The sequence below is a fragment of the Lipotes vexillifer genome, unplaced genomic scaffold (assembly GCF_000442215.2).
Source record: "Lipotes vexillifer unplaced genomic scaffold, Lipotes_vexillifer_v1.1 scaffold394, whole genome shotgun sequence".
NCBI classification, from domain to species: Eukaryota; Metazoa; Chordata; class Mammalia; order Artiodactyla; family Lipotidae; genus Lipotes; species Lipotes vexillifer.
The window spans coordinates 463,352-478,482 of record NW_006791731.1 but is presented as its reverse complement, the minus strand read 5'-3'; the positions used below and the strand labels follow the sequence as shown (position 1 = coordinate 478,482).

Below are 15,131 nucleotides of genomic sequence, written 5' to 3'. Positions count from 1 at the left end.
CCAGCCGCAACACCTGGGAGCGAGGCCCAGGCTGCAGATGGGGAGGGGGGTGACAGGTAGAAGAGGTGGGGCGGCAGGTACCTGCAGCTGGGGGCAGCCTTTCTGCAGGGCCTCGACAGGCAGCTGGAGGGGAGTGCTGTTGTGGTTGAGGCCTGTGCTCACCTCCAGGAGCTGGAGTTGTGGGCAGCAGCTGCCCTGTAGAGGTGGGGGAGAACACAGGGTCGGAGGCCTGGCAGTCCCTGGCTCAGCACCCAGCTCTGCTCCTGCCTGTGACCAACCTACCAGCAGTGCACCCAAGATGGCTGTCGTCTGGGAGCTGTAGGTCAGCCACAGCTTCCGCATTCGGGGCCCCGCCTCCTCCAAGAAGCTTACCACAGCCGTGGACTCCACCTAGAGACCCAGCACAGAGGTACCGGTCAACGCAGCCCAGGCTTCCTTGGGGCCCCTGGGGACTCCTGGGCTCACCATGGAATGCTGTATGTCCAGGCTGTGGAGCTGGGGGCAGGCTTTGGCTAGCATGATCAGAGTGTCAGGGGTCACACCGTGGCAATCGGAAAGCTTGAGGAAGGTGAGCCGGGGACAGGACTCGCTAACCAGCTGTGGAAAACAGAGGGCCAGTTGGGGTTGGGGGAGGGCAGGCTGTGGTCCACAAGGGAAACAGACCAATGCCTGGTGCCAACCGCACTTTACTGCCTCAGCAATGGTCTCCTTTCTGGCCATGCCAGGCCTACCTGGGTGCTCCCACCTCTCACACCTCCCTGCTGGAAGACATGCCAGGAAAGGAGAACCAAGCAGGCATCTTCGTGGGGCATCGTTGGGCCCCACGGTACCTGACCCACTCCCTGGTGGGTAACCCCAGAGTGTCATGGCTGGCGTGCAAGGCAGCCTCGAGCTCTCACCTTCAACACAGGGTGTACCTGGGACTTCCAGTGGATGAGAGTCAGCCTCTGGAGCTGCGAGAACCTGGGCCGACAGCAGAGGCAGAGCTGCACAGTGTTCCCATGCTGCCCCTTCTGCCAGCCTTCTCCCCACCCATCACCTTCGTGCAGGGAGGCAGGAGGGGGCCTGGGGCTTTCACACAACACACAAGGGGAATGAGAGGATAAGAAAAAGATGGAACTGCTCACCGACTGGGCATAAGCCACTCCAGGGAAGCAAGAAGTTTCTTCTCAGTCTTGGTCCCACTCTTGGCGGGGCGGCCAACCAGCGGGGGTGACAGGGTGAGGGTGTGCCAGAGTGCTGGCTGGGAGGCGGCCTCGTGCCAGCGGCGGCACACGCGTGCAGCCCTGGGAGAAAATCTCTCCTGAGGGGCCGGGCCTTTTGTGGTCGATGCTCGCCCTTAATGGCTGTCGCTATGGGGTTTTCTAAAATGGGGGACCTGCCCCCCCCCCCCGCCAACTCTCACAACGCTGCGGACCCCTCAGTTCAAGGTCGGGCCCCTGGGATTCCAACTGGACGCCCTGAGAGACTGCGCTCTCTGAGACGCGTGTGTGGGCGCTCAGCCACCCGCTGAGTGCCTAAGAGGTCAGCCTGAGACCCGGCGCTGTGCGCGATGGTCCTGGGGTACCTGCCAAGGAAGGGTATAGGCCCATCCGCCGCCACCAACAGCCCGAAAATCTGCAGCAGGATTTCCAAGGGAATGCGGTCGCCCCAGCCCGGGTCGGGCTCCTGCTTCGGTGCGGGTGCGGGTGCGGGTGCGGTCCTGGGCTTGGCCTTGGCCTCAGCGGCGCGGGCCCTGTGGAGCCGCAGCAGCTGAGCACGGCGGGCGGCGCGCCTCTGAGCGCGGGGGCGGGCGGGCCCCGGGCCTGGCAACACCAGCAGCATGCTGTCCGACTGCAGCAGGTGGTAACCGGAGCCGCTCGGCGCCAGCCGATCCCACCACCAGTCCTCCGCCGAGCGGCTCCGCGCCCCGGCCAGCGGCAAGGTCCGGACCCTTTGCCGGGCCCGCCGGGCCACACCCGGGGCCATAGCCACTCGCTGCGCTCCGAGTTCCGCCCAGGAGGAGCGGAAGAGGCGGCTCCTGCGGCGGAAGGGGTGGGGCCTGCGGAGGCGCGGCTTGCCTCGGGGGCGGGGTCAGGGCCCCGAGCAGGCCCTCCCCGCCCCTAGACTCCCCACTCGATTTCCGGAGCGGGCTATCAGGCGCTGGGGCGCGCCGGCGAGTGGTTTCTCGGAATCCCGGCGGGTGAGTTGGAGTCCTCGCTCCCGCTCGGCTGCATTTTCCGGCCCCATCGGTTCTGTGCTGGGTCCTCGACCCTGGGCCGGAGGCGGCGCCCTCCAAGTGTGGCGGGACGGCCGGTCGCCGGGTCAGGGAGCGCGTTCGTTCAGGACCGGGAGGCTCAGGCACCTCAGCGCACCGGTCGGTTCTCCGCCGCCCCCCTGACGCAGCGAGGGGCGGTGCCCGCCGCGGCCACATCCCCAGCCCCGACTTGGCTCCGGCCGTCCGGGGTCTCGCAGAAGCCGTAGAGGTGTGCTTGGCGCCTGAGAGGTGGACCTGTCCCGGAGTCCTTGTCCCGTATCCGTGCGGGGGAGTGCTCTGGCGGTCTCGGTAGCTCACACCCGAAGATCATCTCCCTCTTTCATCATACTCTCCTGGGCTTTGGCGCCTTCTTGCTTCCCTGCCTGCCGGCCTTTGCTGTGTCGTGACCCTGGCACAGGCTGCCGGTGTGCTCGGTCCCTTCTCCTCCCCATCCCCCACCCCCGGCATCCCCCCGGTTTCCCTGGTCTTGGCCGTCTGGTCCTCTCCTGACAATAGTTCTGTGTCTCTCCCTTGTGATTCTGCATGCATGTTTCTTTCTTTCAAGCTAGACGAAGTCTTCAGTTCCCGGAGGAGCCGAAGCGTCTTTTGTGGACCTAGGTGGGGAAAGAAGAGCTGGCCGTGACCTCTGCCCTGTCCTGAAGGCCCCAGCCTTGGGCTAAATGGCAGCACCCCCGCTGGGCCGTCTGGTGCTGACCCACGTGCTGGTAGCGCTCTTTGGCATGGGCTCATGGGCTGCCATCAACGGGGTCTGGGTGGAGCTGCCTGTGGTGGTGAAAGACCTCCCCGAGGGTGAGTTCGCGTGGGCAGGGGCCGAGGCTGCGTGCGGGGGAGGTGGGTTGCAGCTGCTCTCCGGCCGTGCGCATCCTGCCCCTGACACGGCTTCCTCCTTTTTTTCCTTGTAGGTTGGAGTCTCCCCTCCTACCTCTCTGTGCTTGTGGCGCTGGGGAACCTGGGTCTGCTGGTGGTGGCCCTGTGGAGGCGGCTGGCCCCGGGCAAGGGCGAGAGGGCCCCCATCCGAGTGGTGCAGGCGCTGAGCGTGGCGGGCACGGCCCTGCTGGCCCCGCTGTGGCCCCACGTGGCAGCAGTGGCGGGGCAGGAGCACTCCGTGGCCTTCCTGGCTCTGTCCTTCGCGCTGGCGCTGGCCTCTTGTGCTTCGAATGTCACTTTCCTGCCCTTCCTGAGCCGCTTGCCGCCTCCCTTCCTGCGGTCCTTTTTCCTGGGTCAGGGCCTCAGTGCCCTGCTGCCCTGTGCGCTGGCCCTTGTGCAGGGTGTGGGTCGCCTCGAGTGCCCACCAAGCCCCCCCAATGGCACTCCTGGGCCCCCCATTGACTTCCCAGAGCGTTTTCCTGCCAGCACTTTTTTTGGGGTCTTGTCCGCCCTATTAGTTGTTTCAGCTGCCGCCTTTCAGGGTCTCCTGGTGCTGTTGCCGTCACCACCGCCTGTACCCACAGGAGGCCCAGGGCCTGGCCTGCAGGTGGGAGCCCCAGGAGTGGAGGAAGAGGAAGAGGCCTCACCCCTGCAGGAGTCTCCCAGCAAGGCGGCAGGCACCACCCGCAGCCCAGCGCCTGTGGCCCACCGGCTGCTCTCCGCCCGTGGTGTCTGCCTGCTGGGCCTGCTGGCCGTCACCAGCGCTCTGACCAATGGCGTGTTGCCTGCTGTGCAGAGCTATTCCTGCTTGCCCTATGGGCGCCCAGCCTACCACTTGGCTGTGGTGCTGGGCAGTGCCGCCAACCCCTTCGCCTGCTTCCTGGCCATGGGTGTTCTATGCAGGTATACGGGCAGCCCAGGCCCCTCAGGGTGGGACTTAGGGGTGAGAGCCTGGGCCTGAGCCCTGAGTTTTTGCTCCCCCCTGGCAGGTCCCTGGCAGGGCTGGGCAGTCTCTCCCTGCTGGGCATGCTCTTTGGGGCCTACCTGATGGCGCTGGCAGTCCTGAGCCCCTGCCCACCTCTGGTGGGCACCTCTGCAGGGGTGGTCCTTGTGGTAAGTATGTTGGGGGACAGTGAAGCAAAGAGGGTGGCAGTAGGGAGGGGCTTCACCCTAAAGCAGGGGCATCTCACGCTCAGCTTGCTACTGTGTCCACCTTCCCAGGTGGCGTCGTGGGTTCTGTGTCTCGGTGTGTTCTCATACGTGAAGGTGGCTTCCAGCTCCCTGCTGCATGTGGGGGGCCAGCAGTCGTTGCTGGCAGCTGGCGTGGCCATCCAGGTGGGCTCTCTGCTCGGCGCCGTGGCTATGTTCCCTCCCACCAGCATCTACCATGTGTTCCGCAGCGGGAAGGACTGTGTGGACGCCTGTGGCCCCTAAGCCTGAGCAGGTGGGAACTCCGCTCCACTCCACTCATCTTAGGTTGGGGTTGCCACAGTGCCTGCGGGCCCACAGCCCAGGGAGGCCCACCCTACAAGCAGCCTGCTCACGGATGCCTGCGTACTCCACAGGAGAACCTGGCACTGCAGGCCAGGGTTGGGACCACAGAGCAGGCTCGGAGCCAGGGCCCGGCTGGGGATGTGGATTTGGCCCAGGCCCAGCACCTGTGAGGGATTTGTACAATAAAGCGTGTTCATTTCATGAGTTGGAGCTAACCCCAGGAACAACTCTTGCTGTGTAGATAGACCTTCCCTAAGCTAGAGCAGTAGCCTGACCTGTTCAACAGGGGCCTGTCCCACTCCCTGGGGCACTCATAGGTCCTGGGGGTCATGGAACCTCCTCCTAAACACAGATACACATATAGAACTGCCCAGAGGGAGGGTGAAGGCCAGCCCTCAGGGCCTAGAGTATAGGCCAAGGACCCACACAGGCTACAGCAGTCAGAGGCTGTGTGGTGGGCCAAGCCAGCCAGGCACGAGGGTCAGGTCAGGTCGCATGGGCTGCCTCGTAGTCGCTGCCTTTGTGGCCTGGGTGTGGCACACTTACCCGCTGCTTTATGGGAGGATCCTACCAGGGCATTGTGCCGGGGGCTTGTTGCCAGGTCCTGGCACAGAAAGGGCTCAGCGAGTGGGACTTAGAAGAGACCAAGGTGTGAGGGTCCAGCTGATCTTGGGATTCTTCTGCCCAAGAACGTGGTCCCCTCCCCCAAACCACCAGCCTCATTTGTAGCTCCTGTGATCAAACCTGCAAAGGCCCCAAACCCTTTATTCACACAGATGCGACAGTGGCTGCCTTCTCGCTGGGCTGCTGGCAGATGGCCCTGGCTCTGAGCAGCCCACGCTCTGTCCCTACCCTGGGACAGCAGTCCAGGCCTCTGCTTGTTGGTGTTTGCAGGGAGCTCAGCACCAAACACAGGCTGTTCTGCATCGGGGGCTCCCACACACAGGACTGGTGGGGACTGGAGTGCGCCCCGAGCCAGGAGGGCTGGGACAATCAGGGGATTCAGGCAGGGCTGCCGCGGGGCTGGGGCCAGGGCTTCTGCCGCCTCCTCTGTGCCTCCTGGGCAGGTGGGGAGTTGAGACCTGCGGGGGGACACAGGCTCCCCGGGGGTCAGGACACCAGAGCCGTGAGCCAGTCACTGAGCCAGTGTGACTGGCGTGGTACTGAGAGCCCATTCTCACAGACAAGGAGCCCTGCTTCCACAGGGGGCCCTGCAGCTGCCAGGGGCCGGGTGTGGGCACCAGGGGGAGCGGCTCCTGCCCTGCTGGCCAGCCCTCTCCGGATGCCGTTTCTAAGCTTCTGAAGCGGCCTGTCCTTGACTCGGGCTGCGCGGAGGCTTCTCAGGGGCTTCCTCCCCTGCCTTGGCAGGAGCGGCTGAGCTGAGGGACTTCCTGGTGGACGGGAAAGATCCCCAGGCCTTGACCACCCCCCATCAGGCATGTGCTGGGACCAGGCTCCCAACCGGCCCAGACACAGCCCAGCCCTTAAGGCAGAAGGCCACCGCCCTCCAGGGTGCTAACCACCGGGCCCCCTGACCTGATAGGGCTGGGGAGGGGGTTGCTGGCAGGCGGGTGTGAGCTGTGGAAGCCACCTCTGGAGAGTGCGAGGGCGGAGGCCGAGGGAGTGACGGGGGTGGTGTGGCCCCGGGCCTCCGTGTGCCCTCTGACGCTGCCCTCACCCCTCCCCTGCCCACCCTGGGGCCGGAGGCTGGTGGAGCCTCCCCCCAGTTCCTTCCTGCCTTCCCCTGCCGGCGTGTGTGTCTGCGCCACGTGTGACAGGCGTGAGGGCCTCTAAGCAAGGCACGGTCTCCCGCAGCGGGTGGGGGGTGGGGTGGGGCGGCCTTGAGCCCCGGAGGCCAGGACTGCAGGGGTGGCTTGAAGGACCCCCTGCCCTTTGGCGTCTCCAGGGCGTCCGGTCAGCTCCCCGAAGGGAACAAGGCAGCAGCCCAAACAACCAGGGGAGGAAGACGCCTGGGGTCAAGTCCTAGAGGGCCGCGCGGCAGCGGCCCACCCTTCCCGCTCCCGGCGTCTGGGCGCAAGGCCAGTGGCCGGGAAGCAGGGCGGCCAGCCACGCCAGCCGCTCAGAGCCGAGCGTCCCCCCGGGGCCCTATCCGGGCACCCACGCCTGCAGCTGGACGGCAGGTGGCCAGCCACTCAAGCTCTCAGCCCTGCCCAAAGGGTCTCTCAGGCCCGGGGCGGTGAGGAGCTTGAAGGAGACCCCAGAAGGGAGGCGGCGTCCCCTGTGTGAGAACAGAGCTGAGCCACGGGCCCTCTGTGGTCTGCGGCTCAGGTTCTCTCGAAACCAGAGAAGAGCCAGCCAGGCTGTGCCCTGCCACACGCAGCAGCCCCTCCGCAGGTGTGCGGCCACTCCCCCAAGACAGGGCGACGAGGCTCACCCGGCTCTGGTTGAGCAAGTAGTGGTGGGGTCTTCACCGTCCTTCAGTCCCGGCTTCGTCAGCCCACAGGGGTCCCTAGGCAGGTGTGGGTTCCGACACGGGCATGAGCATGACAACAGCTGGGTGAGGGCATGGTCACACCCCTCATCTGCACCTGTTAAGAGCCCCACTGCCTGACTTGGGGACGAGGGATGAGTCCTTTCAGGGGCTCCCTCCTCCATGGATTCAAAGGGACCTCCTCGCTTCCGTGAGGATTGGGGTCAGAGGATGGGAGTGTGGGAGTGACTGGGCCTCTGTTGAGGGAGCGGGTGCAGGTCATCAGCAATTCCAGAATCGGCCACTCTCAGACCAGGCCCACACTGGCTTGAGGTGCTGCCCACCTCAGTGGGGCCACATGCTCTCCACTGCACCTTCCAGGGGCTCAGAGGCCCCTATCGTTCTAGTGGGCTGTCAGTCACAGGCCCCTGCCTTCCACCCTTTGGCTGGGTGGGTGCCCGGCTAATCCAGCTGTGGTGCCCACCCTCCTGCCCATGGTGATTGAACTGGGAGCCCTGGGCCTGGGGAGCAAGTCGGGCGCTAACAGAGATTTGTCTCGGGGTGTCAGTCATCCCAAGAGCTATAAAAAACACCCAGACTACTCAGGGTGCACACCAGAGAGTTAAGGCGTCCCAGAGGCAAGCAGAGCGAAGGGTGGAGAGAGGCAGAACTCCGAGAGCATTCTGGGATCCCCTGTATCCAGCTGTACCCGAAACTAAACCCCTTGGACTTGCAAGTTACGTGGGCCCACAATTTCTTGCTTAAGTTGAGTTGGTTCTTGTCTGTCACAGCTGCAGGAGTTGTGAAATCCTCTTTCGTCTCCTCTCTGAAGCGTTTAGGACTGTTCAGACTTTGCACGCACAGCACTGGTTAATCTTCCTTTGCCTGGGGGAGAGTCGGTCATTCTCTTGGAGACTCTCCCTGTCGTACTCCCCATGACCCTTCTGTCTCCCAGGCCGCCACTCCGGCGGCTCCTGACCAGGGTGCTTCCCTGACCCACTTCCAACCTGCATAGAAGAGTCTCCTGGACGTCTGATCCTCTCAGAACACCTCAAGCCAGGCCCGTGGGAGAAGACAGGACCTTCCTCGGCAGGACCCCCGGGAGGAGGTTTCTGTCTGCGTAACTGTATGAGCTATGAAAGGCAAGTGGCAAAGCAGCCTGGAAATTCCCCTCATTTTGCAAGAGAGACGGGAAAGCCGAGCTCTTAGAACGCAGATTGCAAAAGATTCCCTACCTGATCCCTCGTTGACACCCCGGAGCCAGCCCTTGATATTCCCTTTGAAAAACATTCTGTGGACAGCACCCTCTGAGAGCGCTGAGCGGGTACGTGTTGTGGCCTGGGAGACCAGGGCGCCAATTCTCTAAAGGCAAGTCGTGGGGAAGGCAGCTCCCCAGCGCCCCGCCCCCCGCTGCAGGTGTCCATGCTGCCCATGCCCCCCACCCCACCCCCACGCTGACTTAAGCCAGAGGGATGTGAAGAGTTGCTGAGGCCAGGGTGCTCGGGCTCCAGGGCGAGTTAGCACATGGGCTTGAACATCCAGAGAGGAAAAGCAGGCAGATCCACAAACGAAGGTGTCTGCTCTCTATTGCACTGCAGGTCCTGGCAAGTGTAGTTAGGCAGGAAAAAGAAATAAAAGGCATCCAGATTGGAAAAGAAGTAAAACTATTTCTATTCTCAGATGATGTGATTTTTTTTTTAAACTGATTTTCTTTTCTTTCTTTTTTTTAATATTTATTTATTTATTTGGCTGCACCGGGTCTTAGTTGTGGCATGCGAACTCTTAGTTGCGGCACGTGGGATCTCGTTCCTTGACCAGGGATCGAGCCTGGGCCCCCTGCATTGGGAGGGTGGAGTCTTAGGCACTGAACCACCAGGGAAGTCCCTCAGATGACACAATTCTATGTTTAGAAACTCATAAGGAGGGACTTCCCCAGTGGCGCAGTGGTTAAGACTCCGCACTCCCAGTGCAGGGGACCCAGGTTCGATCCCTGGTCAAGGAACGAGATCCCACATGCATGCCACAACTAAGAGTTTGTATGCCACAACTAAAGAGCTCACGTGCCACAACTAAGGAGCCTGCTTGCCTCAACTAAGACCCAGCACAACCAAATAAATAAATAAATAAATATTTTTAAAAAGGAAAGAAAGAAACTCATAAGGGATCCACAAAAAAACTATCAGGACTAAGAAAACAAATTTTGCAGATTACAGTATAGATATACCGAAATTAGTTGTATCTTTATATACTAGAAGCAAAAAATCTGAAAATGAAATTAAGAAAAATTTTTCATTTACAACAGCATCAAAAGAATAAAATACTTAGAAATAAGTTTAACAAAAGAAAAGCAAGCCTTTTACATGGAAAACTACAAAACCGTTGAAAAAAATTAAAGATGCGAGTAAATATTCATGGATCAGAAGACTTCGGTTGTTAATGTTGCAGAACTCTGCACACTGATCCAGAGATTCAAGTAATGCCTATCAAATTCCAGCTGGCCTTTTGCAAAAACTTAACAAACGAATCCTAATATTCATAACAAAATGCAGGAGACCCAGAATAGCCAAAACAATCCTTTTTTTTTTGACCACACTGTTTGTGGGATCTTAGTTCCCCAACGAGGGATTGAACCCGGGCCCTGGGCAGTGAAAGCGCTGAGTCCTAACCACTGGACCGCCAGTTCCCCAAAACGATCTTTAAAAAGAATAAAATTGGCTACAAATCTACAGTAATCAAGACAGACACATAGATCAGTGGAACAGAATAGAGATCCCAGAAATAAACCCACACGCTTATGGTCAATTAATCTACAACAAAGGAGGTGAGAATATACAAAGGGGAAAAGACAGCCTCTTCAATACATGGTGTTGGGAAAACTGGACAGCTACACGCATAAGAATCAGACTGGCCTACTTCCTCACACCATATGCAAAAATAAGCTAAAAATGGATTAAAGACTTATGTGTAAGACCTGAAGCCATAAATCTCCTAGAAGAAAACATTGGCGGTATCCTCTTTGTCATCAGTCTTAGCCATTTTTTTTTTTTTTTGGCTATGTCTCCTCAGGCCAGAGAAACAAAAGTAAATGTAAATAAATGGGACTACATCAACCTAAAAAGTTGTTGCCCTTTTACTTGATAGTAAAAGAAACTATCAACAAAATGAAAAAGCAGCCTATTGAATGGAAGGAGATATGTGCAAAGGTTATATCCAACAAGGGATTAATATCCAAAATATTCAAAGAGCTCATATGATGCAACCTCAGGAAAACAAACAACCCAGTTAAAAAATAGACATTTTTCTAAAGAAGACATACATTCAGCCAGCAGGCCCGTGAAAAGATGCTCAACATCATTAATTATAAGAGAAATGCAAATCCAAACCACAATGAGATATCACCTCACACCTGTCAGAATGGCCATCAGCAAAAGGCAACACATAACAAGTGCCGACGAGGATGTGGAGAAAAGCAAATCCTCGTGCACTGTTGCTGGGAGTGTTGATCGGTGCAGCCACTATGGGAAACAGTGTGGAGGTTCCTCAAAAAATTAAAATAGAGCCACCATATGATCCAGCAATTTCACTTCTGAGTATTTGTCTGAAGAACACAACACTAATTAGAAAAGATATATGCACCCCTATGTTTATTGCAGCATTATTTACAATAGCCAAGATATGGAAACAACCTATCGGCAGATGAGTGGATAAAGAAGATGTGCTACATATATACAATGGAGTATTACTCAGCCATAGAAAAGTATGAAATCTTGCCGTTTGTGACAACATGGATGGATTTTTTTTTTTTGGCTGCGTTGGGTCTTTGTTGCCGCGTGCGGGCTTTCTGTAGTTGTGGCGAGTGGGGGCTACTCTTCGTTGCAGTGCGTGGGCTTATTGTGGTGGCTCCTCTTGTTGTGGGGCACGGGCTCTAGGCTCATGGGCTTCAGTAGTTGCACCACGTGGACTCAGTAGTTGCGGCACATGGGCCCTGGAGGGCACGGGCTTCAGTGGTTGTGGCACATGGGCTCAGTAGTTGTGGCTCATGGCCTCTAGAACGAGGCTCAACAGTTGTGGCTCGTGGGCTTAGTTGCTCCGCGGCATGTGGGATTTTCCTGGACCGCGGCTCGAACCCATGTCCCCTGTGCTGGCAGGTGGATTCTTAACCACCGTGCCACCAGGGAAGTCCCGACTCTTTTTTGTTTGTTTTTAGATTTTATTATTTTGGCTGTGTTGGATCTTAATTGCGGCACGCGGGATCTTCGTTGAGGCATGTGGGATCTTTTGTTGCAGCATGCAGTCTTCTCTCTAGTTGTGGCGTGTGGGTTTTCTCTCTCTAGTTGCAGCGCATGGGGTCCAGGGTGCATGGGCTCTCTAGTTGAGGCGGGCAAGCTCAGTAATTGTGGCACGCGGGCTTAGTTGCCCCGCGGCATGTGGGATCTTAGTTCCCTGACCAGCGATCGAACCCGCGTCCCCTGCATTACAAGGCAGATTCCTTACCACTGGACCACCAGGGAAGTCCCAACATGGATGGACTTAGAGGTTATTATGCTGAGTGGAATAAGTCAGACAGTGAAAGACAAATACTGTGCGATTTCACCTATATGTGGAATAAAAAGCAAAACAAACGAACAAACATATCAAAGCAGAAACAGACTCATAGATGCAGAGAACAAACTGGTGATTGCCAGAGAGGAGAGGGGTGGGGGATGAGTGAAATAGGTGAGGGAGATTAAGAGGGACAAATGTCCAGTTACAAAATAAATGAGTCACAGGTATGAAACATACAGTGTTGGGAATATAGTCAATAATATTGTTGGGGCTTCCCTGGTGGCGCGGTGGTTGAGAGTCTGCCTGCCGATGCAGGGGACACGGGTTCGTGCCCCAGTCCGTGAGGATCCCACATGCCGCGGAGCGGCTGGGCCCGTGAGCCATGGCCGCTGAGCCTGCGCATCCGGAGCCTGTGCTCCGCAACGGGAGAGGCCACAACAGTGAGAGGCCCGTGTACCGCAAAAGTAATAATAATAATAATAATAATATTGTAATAACTTTGTGTGGTGATGAAACGGAGCAGGACCCTGTGGTCCTTGCCCACCATGTCCTCAGCCTGCCTTTTGTCTGTGGAAAAACTTTAGCCAAAGAATAAGTTTAATCAGAGAGAAAATGCAGAAAAAAAGGAAACAGTCAAAGGAGACCAAATAATAATAGTTTAGTCATTAAGCAGAGTCAAATTCCTTTAGTTCCTTCTCCAGGGCTATAGATCATATTCTGAGCCGTATCCTGGGAGCTGTGTTATAGATACTGAAACCCCCGCCAGGTGGAGGAAGTGAACTACATGGTGACCCGGCTGGAGCCACGACACAAACTGCCACAATTCCAGGAACTGGCCTCCAAGAAAAGGGAACAAACAGACCCTGGAACTGAAGATTAACTGTACTTAAAACAATCAAGATGATGCCGGTCAGACCACCAAAGACTAATTGCGAGATGACTGTCAGAGGTGACTGTGCTGTTTCTACACGTAGCCCCTCCGTCTGTCTATAAAAGCTCTTGCCCCCAGTTGCGGGCGGTGGGGGGAGTCGGCCTTTGGACAGCTGCCACCCCCCCACCGGTTGCCGGCATCCAAAATGAAGAAACTTTCCTTTCCACCACCTTGCCTCTTTATTGGCTTTTGAGCAGGGAGCAGCTGGACCCCACTTTTGGTTACAGTGACCGATGGTAACTAGACTTATCCTGGGGATCATATTGTAATGTATAGAAATATTGAATCGCTATGTTGTTCACCTGGAACTAACCTAGTGTTGTAGGTCAATTATACATCGAAAACAAACTCATAGAAAAAGAGATCAGATTTGTGGTCACCAGAGGCAAGGGGTGGGGGGAGGGGGAATTGGATGAAGCTGGTCAAAAGGTACAAGCTTCCAGTTATAAGTACTAGGGATGTAATGTACAACATGATTAATATATTTAAGTGCTGAATGTTATATACGAAAGTTGTTAAGAGTAAATCCTACGAGTTCTCAGTACAAGGAAAAAAACTTTTTTTCCTTTTTCTTTTATTTTGTATCTATATGAGATGATGGATGTCCATTAAACGTACTGAGGTCATCATTTCATGATGTGTGGGAGTCTAATCATTATGCTGCACACCTTATACTTATCCAGTGCAAACATCAATTACATCTCAATAAAACTGGAAGAAAAAAGCGCATTTGCTTTCAAAGCATATATGTATGTATGATAATATAAAAATATGTGGTCATATATAATATATAGAGATGCAATAAAATATTAAACGCACTAAAAAAAGAAAAAGAATAACGTTGGAGGAATCTCTCACAGTTCCCAATTACAAAACTTATTACAAAGCTACGCACAAAACTTATTACAAAGCTACGCTAACTGAGGCAAGGTGGTGCTGGATATTCAAGACACATGGATCGATGGAATAGAATCACAGGTTCAGGATGAAACTCTTACATTTATGATTAATGGATTTTTGGCAAGGTGCCAAGACAACTCAATGTTGAAAGAATAATCTTTTATACAACTGAATATCCACATGCAAAAGAATGATGTTTGACCCCTACATCATACCATATACAAAAATTAACTCAAAAGTGGATCGTAGACAAATTTAAGAGTTAAAACTATGAAATTCTTGGAAGAAAACGTAGGATTAAATCTTAACAATCTAAAAGCATAAGCAACAAAAGGAAAATTAGATAAACTGGACTGTATCAAAGTTAAAGACTTCTGTGCTTCAAAGGACGTTATCAGGAAACTGAAAGGACAATCCACGGAATGGGGGGAAATGTTTGCAAATCATACATCTGATAAGGGACTTGTATCCAGAATATACAAAGCACTCTTACAGCTTTACAATAAAATGACAAATAACCCAATTAAAAATGGGCAAAATATTGAGTAGACACTTTGTAACCGAGCAGGACCCTACGGGATCTTCTTGGAGCAGACCCCTGCCACACACACACACACACATGTCCTCTGCCTGCCTCTTGTGTGTAGAAAAACTGTAGCCTCCTAATTCTTCCCTGAGTTCTAAAGAGTAAATTTAATCAGAGAAGTGATAAAATGCAGAAAGAAAGGAAAACAGTCAAGCAAGACAAAATAATAATAGTTTAGCCATTGAAGTCAAGGACCTTTAGTTCCTCCTCAAGGACTATGTATTCTGAGCCATGTCCTTGAGCTGATCTGCAGATGTTGAAACCCACACCAGCTGGAAGAAGTTAACCGTCTGCTGCCCACAAGCCCATAGACCTCAGACGGGTTGGAACCAGAAAGTTGATGATGTTGACTCCCGGCTACCTCACTACCAGCCAATCAGGAGAATGTCCACAAGCTGACCACTCACCGCACAACCCTGTCCCTCACCCTGTTTTTAAAAACCTTTCCCTGAAAGCCTTCGGGGGGTTTGGGCCCTTTAAGCACTAGCTGCCTGGACTCTTTGTCTAAGTTTTTTAAAAATTGGTTTTACTGGGGACTTCCCTGGCAGTCCAGTGGTTAAGACTCCGTGCTTCCGATGCAGGGGGTGTGGGTTCGATCCCTGGTCAGGGAACTAAGATTGCACGTGCCACGCGGCCAAAAAACTTTTTAAAATTTGTTTTACTATCTTTGCATGTCACAGAAACAACCAGATTTTTTTGTCAGTTGCATCGTTCTTATTTTGACCCTCCTCAGACCTCTTACATTTGAAAATGTTAGGTAGTAAATTAGCCACAGCCACCGAGTCTCTCATCTTTTGTTTCACCTGAGGCTCTGCCATCAGCCACAGGAGAGAGACTGAGCCTTCAATGGAGGATAGCCCCAGAGTCCCTGAGAAAAAGTTGGGACCATGTCCTTCACACTACTGACCTATCCGAGGATGGACATTCGGATGACCTCTGGATACCTCGAGGTGGATCCCCATTTCCAGCCACTCACGGAGAACTCCGTGGTTAGGATCGAAGCCACTGTTTTATTCTTTAGACAAAGGCATTTCTTTTTTTTTTTTTTTTTTTTTTTTCTATTGGGGTATAATTGCTTTACAATGGTGCGTTAGTTTCTGCTTTATAACAAAGTGAATCA

At 55.0% G+C, this 15,131-nt stretch overlaps 2 protein-coding genes across 2 annotated transcripts in view; one reads left to right on the top strand and one right to left on the bottom strand.

Moving 5' to 3' along the window:
• The window catches only part of FBXL6 (F-box and leucine rich repeat protein 6), a 3,058-nt gene extending 1,090 nt beyond the window's left edge, over positions 1–1,968 (bottom strand). The window contains 7 exon segments of the mRNA XM_007464541.1: positions 1–13; positions 82–195; positions 283–390; positions 466–597; positions 900–963; positions 1,128–1,286; positions 1,568–1,968. The exon segment at positions 1–13 is cut by the window's left edge and continues 225 nt beyond it. Of these exon segments, the coding sequence (XP_007464603.1) occupies positions 1–13; positions 82–195; positions 283–390; positions 466–597; positions 900–963; positions 1,128–1,286; positions 1,568–1,968 (991 nt within the window).
• Positions 1,969–2,853: 885 nt separating this feature from the next.
• Positions 2,854–4,822, top strand: SLC52A2 (solute carrier family 52 member 2). Its single transcript, XM_007464540.1, has 4 exons — positions 2,854–3,046; positions 3,160–4,027; positions 4,114–4,237; positions 4,346–4,822. Exons 1-4 carry the CDS (start codon positions 2,917–2,919, stop codon positions 4,556–4,558), a joined length of 1,335 nt encoding a protein of 444 aa, XP_007464602.1. The 5' UTR covers positions 2,854–2,916; the 3' UTR covers positions 4,559–4,822.
• The last annotated feature ends 10,309 nt before the right edge of the window (positions 4,823–15,131 follow it).